The following is a 13,010-nucleotide window of genomic DNA, read 5'->3' as shown; positions in this document are numbered from 1 at the left end:
CTAAATAGATATTAATGTCCTCGGGAGGCCTTGCGGGCCTATCGACAGAGTACACCATGAGAAGAAACTCTTACAAGCCTTAGTGGGCTGAAGCAAAGGGCGCTTTAGGGCCCATGCTGAGTGCGCATGGGTAGGAGGTCTTGACTCCGATCTTAGCGAAGATGTTCAATCACGTTGTATGCCACGGCTTCCCATCTGCCTGGAGTACTACGGCTATTGTGCTGATACACAAAGCAGGGGGATCTTGTGGATACTGGGAACTACTGCACATTGAGGATTGGTCGTATATTGGCCAAGATTTATGGGTCGGTATTATAGAGGGAGATGAACGGCTACATAGAGGCACACGAGTAGCGGACTCTAGGAAAGGCCGGATTTTGGAGATAGCACTCTACCCTAGACCACATCTTCACCCTACTTTCTATCATTGAGGCGGCAAATTCGAGATCCCATAAAGTTTATGCCTGCTTTATAGACTTTCGGAAGGCCTTTGACATTGCTTCATGATCTCGTATGATTAGGAGACTTCAGGAGATGCAAATTCTAGAGGTCATGATTCGGGGGTGATGAGCCTAGTTCGTCAGAGGGAGAGTCCAGGCCTATCAGATTGGGTTGAGAGCACAATCGGAGTGAATCAGGGATGCTCCCTTTCACCGACTCTCTTCGGGCTTTACATTGATGAGATCACATCATTTATTGACTGCCTAGGATGTGAGGGATCATTGCTGGCTGATTTGATGATACAGATATCGCTATATGCGGATGAGATAGTCCTCATATCATCTTCAGCAGAGGCGCTTGGAGGCCTTAGAGGTGTTTTGCAGAGAAAGAGTGAAACTGGCCTTCAATAAGTCAAAGGGTAGTAAAACTAACAAGTAACCAATCAACACTGTTACATTATCAATTCAGCAAAAGTATTACCACCTGATTGGGAGCTAGAGTGTCCCTGCACCAAGACAAAGGCATAGATTGGCTCCAAACCTTGGCGCCCCTTTCGGTATTTCTTTAATTAAGTGAGAGAACCTGAAATCTAGGCTACATACAGGATACACTCGAGTCTTTTTACAACTGGGGCATTCCACATCCCTGTGAGCAACCACATAGCCCTTACTGTTCACTACTCTCACTATTCCCGGTAGTAGGTCTCCACCCCTAGTCCAAGAAGCTTGCACACAGCCTGGAATTGTCACTAGTACTACACTTGGCCATACAGCTCCCCATAGCTGTTACCAGTGCTCAATTAGCCATCCATCTGCCCAATTGCAGAGAAAGAAAGCATACATACGCTTTCTCAAGTGTCCATGACTGCCATGACCAATAGTCTCTCACCCTATGGGTCACACATATCTTGATACAGTAACTTGTTTCCCAAAAGAGATCTAGCATCATAGTACAGCAAACACTATGGCAGTCACACCTGTACCATCCCTCTCAGGGTTGCAAGGATACTTCCCATTCCAAGCATGGATTCCCGAATCCGGCCTACTCAGCAATGAGGCTGTACAAAGATGTGCCGTCTGCCTAGCAACCACTGCCTGCATGTGACCCATCTCCTAGAGAAACCAAAAACATATTCCCACATGGAACATGTTACCAGCCAAAGCTTGCAAATAGGATCCACGATGAATTCGATCCCACTTGCATTCAAACTCTCAACAGGCATCAACTCCCATGTTGGGCTCTGTTCACATCATCCTTCTAATAGGCATCCGAATTTGTCCCGAGAGCTAGCAAGAAGTCTAGAAGCAATCCCGAGCGGAATCACACAACTCCCCTGCCAACCTCAAGTGTCCTCTGGACCACTGATGTGCCTCAAAGAAATGAAAAAAAGGAACTTACATGACCAGCCTGTAATCTTGAGAGTCCAACATCTCTCATGGAAGGTATTCCCCATGCATCTTCCTGCCTGCAATGGCTCTCCATTTTGGCTCACATTTGAGAGCAACTCTTAGAGAAGGAACAGGGCAATCTTATCCAGCCCAAGAGAAGAAAGAGTGGACTCTTCCACGAGCCCAAGCACTCGTGAAATGAGCTGTCACTTGAACGCTGGTATACAAGCTGCTGTCCGTACAACGTTTCCCAAAAAGCTGACCGTACAAGTAACGCAACAGCCTGAGCAACGTACTAATCTGTATGTACTGTAGCCGTACCAGCTTCGATCGTACAGCCGTACAGTCTCGTACACTGGATTCATTCTGTCCTTACACACGGCCAGCCTACCCTTTGCTCCCGTGCGTGATCCAGCCCCTCCACAAGCTCACCAGTTCTCCGTACGCCCATCGGCTTTCCTTTGTACGATCACCAGCAAACCAGCTCATTTACAAGACTGCAACCCGAGCCCTCATTTTCCATATGGGAAGTCCTCTCGTGAGCTCGCGCCTGCACGTAGTCCATCCTCCTTTCGTGATTTTGCCCCCACGCCATCCTTCCCCGTCTAATCTTTTTCCTAAGGCCTTCCTTGGCCTTCCTTTCCAAAAGGGGGCTGCATGGGCTTGCCACGTGGCAGCCCATGCCTTAGGTTGCCCCTAAGGGCTTCATTTGCCCCTAGACCCCCTCTAGTGGGGGCCTTTTTAAAAAGACCATGAATGACCAACTTGAAAATCCTAAGGTTCTTTGGGCCCCTTTTGGCCCCAGACCTTTCATTTGCCCCCAAGACACAAATGCTAGGGGTTCTAGCACATCGAGTATCCCTTGACCTCGCTCCTTGTTTTCCCAAGGTCCTGCGTACATTCAAGCCAACATGCATGCGCCAGAAATCACACCCTCGTGACAGAGAGACTTGACAATCAACCTTGGGAAGACCAAGGTTATGATCTTCAACACTTCACAACACAGTACTCCACTGACATAACTTCACGTACCGAGGTGAGCCGGTGGAGATAGACAGTCTTACACGTACTTGGGGGCAGTCTTTACAAGACCAGTTTTCACGATGACACATGCAGCCAGGACATGACTCAAGGAGCCTTAGCTCGACTAGAGAGACAGTGCTTTCAGACACACTTTTAGGATCTATTGACAAAGGGCTGGCTTTTTGACATCCCAATGAGGCAGACTGCCATGTATGCAGTACCTTTTTAGGGGAGTGACCTCTCGACGAGAGAGTGGAGGAGATTTGAGCGGCTATAGGTTATTATGGGGTGTAGGATGATTTGGAGTAAGCTCTTTGTTCCCCATTAGATAATACAGAAGAGTTTGCGATGACGTTTCTCCAGGTTGATGACATTTTTTAGACAATGACACTTCTCCCAGAGTTTGGGCCTTACCCCATTGGAGACTACGAAGACTTGCACTAGAGTCATCCATACAACTAGCAGAGAGAGGGGTCGGTATAGTGTGGTATGCGCGCCCGTCGCCTCCTTTTCAGGGCAGCATGGATGCACCACCCGAGTTGATCCCACAAGATGAGATCAACTGTATCATACAATTACGTCTCGGACTTGGGGGGGGGCCAGGAGTTCCCAAGATCCAGTTCTATCACGACCACTTCTTGAGAGTATTTGAGGATGGACTCATCATCAGACCCAAGTACCTCGAGGACAGAGGAGTCTCACATGCATTGAGGACTGCCATTGGACAGATGTGGGTCTCGTTCCATCAACTAAGGATTGAGGCAGGGAGAGCTGCAGGCATACCCAGAGAGGAGTGGTTTTGCAGGTTATGTACGCTGGGGGAGGTCGAGACAGAGGAGCACTTCTTATGTGGTTGCCAAGCCTACTATGCATAAGCTGCGGGGACGATACTATCATTTCTTCTAGGAGGGGCACGGCTTTGGTCCACTCTCGCATCCACTTCCATGACCAGGTCTGCATTGGGCTCTATCTGATTGAGATGCGATGACATAGAGATGTATTACTGCATAGACCAGAGAGCAGCAAGAGATGACCGTGCTGCAGGATGCCATGGTAGATCGAGCACAGCAACATGTCACGGACTTCTATGGATTTGAGTCAGCTCGAAGACGTGGTGGGGTGGATGAGGGCATTGTGGATTAGTGGGGAGAGACAACAAGACGTTGAGAGAGAGAAAGAAAGAAAGAAAGATATATTAACGTCCACAGAAGGCCTCGCGGGCCTATGGGACAAAGTGACACCAAAGAGAGAAACTCATACAAGCCACAAGGGGCTGAGGCAAAGGGCGTGCTAAGACCTTTTGTTGAGTACTATGCTGAAATAAAAAGAGCTCAATGGCTCAAACAAAAACAAGTACAAAAAATATATCATATCATATCATGTGCTATCTGCTATCAGGAGCAGGCTGACAACTAGAACTAGATTGGAAACTCAGAAACCGAAACCGGGCACCGTGGTGGCTCGTCTATGAGCGGTGAAAATGTCTTGAATTTGAGTCTGTCTGGCTGTCTCATATTGTGGCATCGAAGGGGGGCGTGGTCTCCTCGATCTCTGAGCCTGTTGAGCTATGTTCAAAGTGACCCCTCGTCTCGACGGTCCCCTCTAAGGAAAGATGTGATAGGGCGAACCTCAATCAAGTGTGCTATGGGCGTGGTCTCCGTGTCGTGGGTGGCCTCTGCAGTCCTCTCTCAGTAATCCAGACTGCCTGCATAGCAGCTAGCTCCTCCTCCTCCACCCCACTGTGTCCTGGAGCTGACTCGAATGCATAAAAATCTGTGACGTGCCGTTGTCTGTGGTCAGCCTCTGCATCCTGTGGTGTGATCGCCTCCTGTTGCTCTCTGATCTATCGTAGCAAGGTCTTCCTGTGTTGGCGCATCACAAGTAGGTAGAGCCCAATGCAAGTTTGGTCATGGAAATGGATCAAGCGTGATAGTGGGCCGAAGCCACTCCCGTCCTGAGAGAGGCAGTGGTATCGTCCCCGGATCTCGTAGTAGGTTGGGCAAGTGCAAAGAAAGTGTTCCTTTGTCTCAACCACTCCAAGTGTGCATAGCGTGCAGGTCCGCTGCTCTCTAGGTATACGTGCTGCTCTCCTTGTCTCAAGATGAAACCCGCATTTGCCCAATGGTGATCCTCAGCGCATGTGAGACTCTTCTGTCCTCGAGATATAGGGGTCTGATGATGAATCCCTCCTCTGAGACATTTAGGAAATTGTCACGGTAGAATTGTGTCTTGGTGGGGAGCTCGTGATCTTTCTCCCAAGCTCGAGACGTGTGGAGCTGTATCAGAATCCCGTATCTGGCAAACCATGTGGATATACGTGCATACCATGTGTCTGCCCCATCCTCAGCTAGTCGTTATAACTCCAGAGCCAGCCTCGGTAGTCTCCAATGGGGTAAGTCCCAGACTCCATGGATGAAAGTCACTGTCTGAAAGATGGCATCAAGCTGTAGTGGTGTCATGGCGAACTCTGCCTGTACTATCTCATGCGGGACTGAGGGCTTGCTCTGAATCATCCTAGATCCCATGGTCACTTGTAACCGCTTAAATGTCTTCCACCTTGCTGTCGGTAGATCACATCCCCAAAAAGGTGCTGCATACATGGCAGTTGGTTGCACTAGCGTATCGAAAAGCCAGCACTTCGTCGGTGGATCCTGGAAGTGTGCTTGGAAACACAGTCTCTCCAATGGGGCCAGAGCACCCTGTCCCCGTGTGAGTCGTGCGTGGGCTGCATGTGTCATAGTGAAAAGGAGTCCTGTGAAGACTGCTCCCAAATATGTGTATGATTGCACTATCTCCACTGGCTTGGTTCGATGTGTGAAATTGAGTCGTCGGATTACTGCATCTGAGCTGTTGAAGACCATAACCTTGGTCTTCCCAAGGTTGACTGTCTGGTCTCTCTCTCTACAGAACACCTCTAGGGCCTCCAAGTGTCTCTGCAGCCCTTCCGCTAAGGATGAGATGAGGACTACGTCATCAAAGTATAGCAAAATCTGTATCATGAGATCGGCCAGTGGTGATTTTGCGCCCCCTAGGCGCTCTATGAAAGAGGTGATCTCATCAATGTATAGCCCGAAGAGAGTCGGTGAGAGGGGACATCCTTGCTTCACTCCAATCGTACTCTCGACCCAATCCGATAGGCGTCCTAGGACACGAACTCGGCCTCTGACTGACTCATATAGGCTCATATCAGTGTCTCTTGAATCTACAGCTCATGTAACCTCTTGATCATGTGGTATCGTGAGACAGTGTCAAAAGCCTTCCGAAAGTCTACAAAACATGTGTAGACTTTCTGGTGTGTAGACCTCGCCTCCTCAATGATAGCCCTCAAAGTGAAGATGTGATTTAGGGTAGAGTGATGTCTCCAGAATCCTGCCTGTCCTAGTGCCCGCTGCCCCCGAGCCTCTGTATGACTGCTTAGTTCCATCTCTAGAACTGATCCATAAATCTTGGCCAGAGTGTGGCCAATCATAAGGGTCCGATAGTTCCCCGTTTCCATAGGGTCCCCGGCTTGGTGTATCGGTACAATAGTGGTGGTACTCCAAGAAGGTGGATATCCGTGACAAACAGCCCGGTTGAACATTTGTGCTAGGATCGGGGCTAGGATCTCTTGTCCATGTGCAAAGTGCTCAGTCCGGAGGCCCTCGTGGTCCTACGTACTTTGCGATTGTGTAGACGGCGAACTGCAGCCCGTACATTTTGTGTGGTAAACAAATGACAAGTGGTGGGCCTAGGCGTGGAGGACATATCCGGCGGTGTCTGCATCTGGGCATCATAGAGGGAGCATGCATACGTGTGCCACACATTTGGGTCAGAAATGGGGATAGGTGGCTTTCCCTCTGATAGAAATCCCCATCCAGTGGTCGGGTCTCCACCTCGGAACGATCTGACAATCTCATCCATCCTATATATGAGGAAAGCCCATCTCTTACAGCGCGTTAGTCGTCGATAGATCCTATGTGCTTCAGATAGCGTTAGATGACTCAAAGTCTGCTGCTGTGTGAAGTGGGCTCTCGCCTCTTTGCACTCGTCGTCGAACCAAGGGTTCTAAGGCATCTTCCCATCCCTGGCCGGCTTGGATTGGGTCATGGGAAAAGATCTGATAGCAGCGTCCTATACCACTGAGTGCGTGGGGGGAGCTCTCCCTGTGGTTGGCGTGGTGGTGGCGATATGGAAGGTCAAGTATGAGTGATCAGCTCTGAGTGGGTTGGGGGAGGGGGGGGTATGGCGAAGTCATGTATTCGTGAGACAAAGTCTAGTTGGCCTAGTAGATAGTCCACTGTACTAGATCCACCACCATGTGGGAAGCAAGTGAGTCTCCTAGAAGATGGCCATCTGTGAAGGCCATTAAAGATGATCAGGTCTTGGATTGTCCCCAGCTCAAGCAGATGTTGTCCATACCTTGTCACCTGTGGGGTATCTGCAGAATGCCTTACTATCCCAAGCTCAGCTGCATCTAGTTCCGAGACTATGTGTGGGTCTCTGTCATCATCTGAGAAGTCAAGTAGGCCCATCTGTCTATTTCCTGTCCGTGATGAAGTCCCCAACTCCGTGATGTCATCATGGATCGTCTCATATGGACTGTGTCCATCTGTAGTGGTCTCTTGTGCATAGGATGACGTGTTTGGAGGAAAGTAGCACACTGCAATGAAGATAGGCCGAGCATCTGGGAGCTGAACTCGTATCCACATGTGTCGTGCATGCTGCTCTCTCCGAACCATTGATATGAGTGGTCTCAATTGTGATCTGAAAAGGAAAGCCACTCCACCGGAGCCTCGAACTCCGCTATCTCTTCTCAACTCTCTTCTGTGAGCTGGTTCCCATGTGTATCCAGTCACTGTGGGCAGCCCTCACTCCGGAATCTCATGTGTTTCGGTGTAGAAAATCATATCTCTATCATTATATGTCTCCAGGAAACCTGTGGGTCAGACCATAATGTTCCATTACAATTCCATACTGCTATTTTCAATCCGGTATGTGCACACATCCTATGAGCTCGATACCGTCACAATTCTCCCTCTTCCTTCTCTTCCTTCTCTTCTTTATCCTCATCTCCTCTTTCTCGAATAATCACCCTACCATCCCTATATACAGCCCATTTCCCTGCTTCCCTTGCTGCCATTACTTTTATCATACCTTCCCTGCGATGTTCCTGTTGTAAGAGTGTGAGGTCGTCATCCAGGTAGATCCTGGCTCCCTTCAAAGTCGCCCTCGTGCTCATGAGGGTCTTCCTGTCCATGGCTGTCCGGAATTTCAGCACTAGTGGCTTTGAGGGTGCCTTCAGAGAGAGAGAGAGAGAGAGAGAGAGAGAATTTGAACCCTGGTAGGATTTTTGTTCTAGGAACAGACTTTCAGCAAAGTAGGTTCATTTCTACATCGTAGTACCCTTTATATAAATTAACTTTTAGGTTTAAAGACTTCTCTATTGTTGCAAAGTATACTTGTGGGGATTTCAATTCAGCATAACATAATGATTGATGAGTGGCTGGCAATACACGTAACTGCCTAACGTGGAGTTTCTTTTGTACATGAAGCTGTCAACTGTAGTGAAATGATGACACATGATAAGCGTTAATCTGAACAACTGGGTAGGGGGGGTTTCCAGACACAGTCGCATGGGGGAAGGACTAAACGCATTGAAACATTTTGGCTGTGACCTTTGGATAGTCTTAACTCAGGGATCATGAGTTTGGTTATCTTGTCAATTTGTAATTATGTGCTGAAGCTCATAGATGGTTTTTCTTTCACTCCCATCTCTCTGTTTGTCTCCAACTATCGAGTGGCTATTTAGACTACCTGAGGCCTGGAGCATTGCTTAGTCTATCTTGAGAAAGTACCACTAGTCAGAGCTATTAGACTGAAGTTCTATTTTTTGACTCCCTGCTTAGGCCCATTCTCTCATCACTGTATGCAAATCCTAGTTGTCTGCACTGTGGCATACATCCTAGGAGGTTAATTGTTGTCATAGTTACGGTGCTTATCGATCTTGAAAGTATTTGTCTTTTGTACCAAATTAAGACATCAGACATCTATCCTTATCTTCGGCCTTACATCAGATCTTCTTGAAAGTATTTAGCTTTTGTACCAAATTAAAACATTAGACATCGATACTTACCTTTGGCCTTACATCTGATCTTTTGTATGACATAACAGAGATGTAAGTGGCGCCTTCCTTGGGTTCTGGTTATGTCTCATAATTCATTCCTGGCCTCTTAAAATAGTTCATAATTTTACAGGTGGTGAAAAGCTTTTCATCTGGGAAAAGGGAAGGAGGAGATTTTGTTGGTGCTTGTGTCTCTCCTAAAGGGGAATGGATATATTGTGTGGGCGAAGACAGGTACTTCAAAGAAATGACAAAATTTGTCGTCATAAAAATGTTTGGTCGATATATGGGGTTTTCCTCTTTTTTGAATACCCTGCAGGTTTGTAAATGAGAGCATTGTTGACCATGTTTTTCTCTGTAGTTTAAAAGCATGAAAGCTCTCTCTTTTCTGTGAAATGCAGGATGTTGTACTGCTTCAGCCATCAATCAGGAAAGCTAGAGCATCTGATGAAGGTATCACATTGTCTGTGAAGTAGTGCTAGCATTAGCGTTCCACTTTGCTTTTGTTTTCACACATGCGGGCCCCTAATCTTTTGGCTACACAGGTTCACGAGAAGGATGTGATTGGGGTTACACAGCACCCTCATAGGAATCTTCTAGTGACTTATGGGGAAGACAGCGTAATGAAGTTGTGGAAACCATAACATCATGCAAGTTCATGTTACTGGGGAAGTAAATGGCCATTGTGCTTTTTACTTTGTAATTTATGTTCACAGGAAAAAGATGTACCTCAGTGAAGCATGTTTGTCCAGCTGTTTTTTGCTATGTTGTAAAAATTGCTCTTCATGTAGTACATGTCTTCCTTACTATGGAAGAGGAATCTCTATTCAATTTCTCAAATTTATTTTATACTAAGAAAATGCTTACTGGTATGTATGCTCTGATCTGTTTCATACCCATAGAAGGTCATCAAGTATGTTATTAGTGATAGATTATTTTTCTTAATTCTTGTGCTGCAACAGTCTGGGAAGGTTCTCAGACCAAGCATTTGTCATTTCCTACTGTTTACCGGTTGGTTCAGGAAAGTTGGCGTGCTCCAGAGCCTACTCTGATAGTTAAGTGTGCGTTTAAGGTTCAAAGCTCCTGTGATTCCTGTTTTGAATGCTGACAAACTGGAGCTGGTTACCTGGTTTCATTTTGTTGAAACGTCCAGAGCATAGAGAAGTTACATAATGGAAGGAGCGCTTGTGCTTGTGCTGCACACATGCATAATGGCATGGAAGCATTTGTGCATGTGTACGCCCACATTGCACACATTGCATGTCCCCATCAATGTATACATGCAATTGTAGTTGGCTTGGTGCATTTGCAAAGGGATGCATCAACACATGATCACCCCATGTAGGGAGGAGGAGATCTTGTGCATATTTATACTGTCCCTTGAAAGTCCTGCACTTATTGGAGATGCCGTGAGAATCTTCAATTGTTTCCATTGTCTGCTTTTGTCTATGGTCTCATATGTACATAGAGCTGGCCTTCAAGCCATATTTCGTAGTCCTTGGCATTCTGTATTGCCGATATTGAATAAACAGAAGCAGATATTGGCTTTGGTGTAATGTAGGTTGAGAACCGATTGCCAAAGTTCGCATGAGGTAGTGTTCCATTGGACTGTGCTATAACAGTAGTTGATTCTCAAACTGGGGTGGAAGAAGCTTGTGGTTGCTGGCACTAAATGTATATTTGATTCAAGAAGCTTAGAGCTAACACCAAATATTTGATTCCAAGAATGGTTGACCTTGTGTGTGTGTGCGCGTGCGCATGCGCACGCGCACGCATGTACGCAGTGTATGCATGAACGTGCACATGCGTGCATGTGTGTATTTGTGTGCACATTTCTATGCATGCACATGTGTGTGTGCATGTTTGCGTGGGGGTGCACATGCGTGCATGTGTGCGCACGCGCGCATGCGTGTGTGTATGTGTGTTGGGGTGGGGTTCATAAGATTCACTTACATGAAGATGATATTTATAAAACACAAATTTGTACACGTTACATCTTTTGCCTATATTTGAAGTGGTGTTCCTAGTATATGTACTCGCTATGGTAACACTTTATTTGGGAAACTTTTGGTAGTGTTTTAAGATAACCTTATCCATAGTAAGAATTAATAGGACATGAGAAATATTTTAGGAATATAGTGGAAATTATAAGGCATAAAAACCTTATGCCAACCAATTTGAGATTTTGACTTTCTAATATAAGATCCTTCTCATTGGCCATATTATGTCTACAATGGCATAAGTGGTGATTGTAAAAATGAAAAAAAGTATTGGAATGGAAAATTCTTAGAATGGCATATTTTAAGGTTCCAAGTTCTAGACTTACTTATTTCAAGTTTAAGGATTCTTGACTCACCTATTTTAGATTCTAGGTTCTAGGTTTTGAGTTGCATTGCCCACCTAACAGCCTAGGTACCTAGAAATAAAGCCTCTATAAACCCAAGTAAGTTCAAAATCTAAACCTCAAATAGAGGAATCCTCATCATCACTAATCCAAAAATCGTTGGTTTTGTGACAATATTAAAACGCCGTTGTTACAAGGAACAAAAATCCAAGTTTTCTTGAAAGAAGTGTACGTAAGCAAAGAGGCATCTAAACAAATTAATGTGTCATCTTCAAGCTGACTATCTAACAAAATCATCTTGTCCAAGGGCGAGTTTGAGGATGTCAAACAAGGATTTAAGAAAGAGACTCATGGCCTATGCCACAAATAAGTATAAAAGAGGAGTGAATGGGCACAACTCTATTAGAGTTATTTAGTAGTCTAAAATCTATCCCTTTGCAGCCCTTGATAAGAGCCTAACTATGGGCTAATCTATAGAGTGAGTGATCCACATGTCAGAACATCAACATACCCTCCAAGAAACCCTAGTCTACTTTGGCATAATATGTCTCAAATTTTATTCCATTCCCAAGGCTTCCTAAGATGCAAAAATAAAAATATGGTGTCGATGCAGAGAGCTAATCTAGATATCATGGATCAAATTAGAAAATAAGGGATGCAACCACAGGAGGTTGATTTCGTTTGCTAAGATTTTATATGTCCACCTCGACCCTTTTAAGCATGAACTTGGCATCAATTAAAAGCTTCAACAGAGTGAATATTTATCAAGTCTTTTCCAAAGACATTTATCCTATTTTGAGTATGGAAGGATGAGTTTAAGGGAGCTCCCTATGAATTTATTTGTTTTTTTATAAACTTGGGATTTCCTTCTTGCAATATTTCGTTTAAGTAATAATAGACTTTTCCTCTTAAGGATCTAGGGATAACCTTGATGAGAAATTAATAAGAGACAATGGAATCTAGAGAAATATCTTGGGATAAGGAGGGGGTCGAGAGAAAGATTTCTCATGGTTGGATAAGAAGAAATGATTATGAAAAATATATATTAGGATGATTAATTCAAATAGGCACAGAAAGTTCATGATGTTGGAAAGTTGGAGATTTCTTGTGCCCTCTTGTCCTTTTCTTAAATAGACCATAAAGAACTTTTACTTCATTCGTGTTATGGCCTTTATAACGCTTCAAATAATGGTTATGTGAGCTTTTAGAATAATGGAAGTATATATGTGAGTTGCCTATGTATTAAGATTGCATATTATTCATCTATTTAGCTAGATGTGAGAGCCCACAAATTTTCATTCATTGATCTTTATAGATTGATATATGGCATGAAGAAGTAGATTAAATGATTGATGATTTCTTCTTGCTGAAGTTGTGGTTTTGATTGGTCCTTGTAGGAGAAATGTCTTTACTTCCTGTCATGGAATTTTGGACACTATATTAATTATGAGATATTATAATAATTATTGGTATTATTATACTAGGATACTCGGGACTATCTACCTTTTCATGAATATTTATTTTACAAGTTTCTCATAGACATGCCTAATGGTTCTTGTTTGCAGGCCTAACATGATTCAACATTATGATTGGTTGAGAATTGATCAAAGGACAATGGGGACTTTGATTAATCCATATACTCCCTTGGTAATTGCTCTAATATTTTATAAGTATTTCATTAACTATCTAAATGCCAACCTATAATTACTTTTGA

At 44.9% G+C, this 13,010-nt stretch overlaps 1 protein-coding gene across 1 annotated transcript in view; it reads left to right on the top strand.

Annotated features, from left to right (window-relative positions):
* SMU1 (transducin family protein / WD-40 repeat family protein) overlaps positions 1–9,837 on the top strand; it is an 85,228-nt gene extending 75,391 nt beyond the window's left edge. The window contains exons 14-16 of the mRNA XM_087397339.1: positions 9,086–9,186; positions 9,354–9,405; positions 9,498–9,837. Of these exons, the coding sequence (XP_087253465.1) occupies positions 9,086–9,186; positions 9,354–9,405; positions 9,498–9,596 (252 nt within the window). The 3' untranslated portion in view covers positions 9,597–9,837. The remainder of the gene's footprint in view (positions 1–9,085; positions 9,187–9,353; positions 9,406–9,497) is intronic.
* Positions 9,838–13,010: the final 3,173 nt, after the last annotated feature.

The sequence above is a fragment of the Dipteris shenzhenensis genome, chromosome 26 (assembly GCF_047967505.1).
Source record: "Dipteris shenzhenensis isolate YYH24624 ecotype China chromosome 26, Dip_SZ_1.0, whole genome shotgun sequence".
Classification (NCBI taxonomy): domain Eukaryota; kingdom Viridiplantae; phylum Streptophyta; class Polypodiopsida; order Gleicheniales; family Dipteridaceae; genus Dipteris; species Dipteris shenzhenensis.
This window is presented reverse-complemented; position numbering and strand designations above follow the sequence as displayed.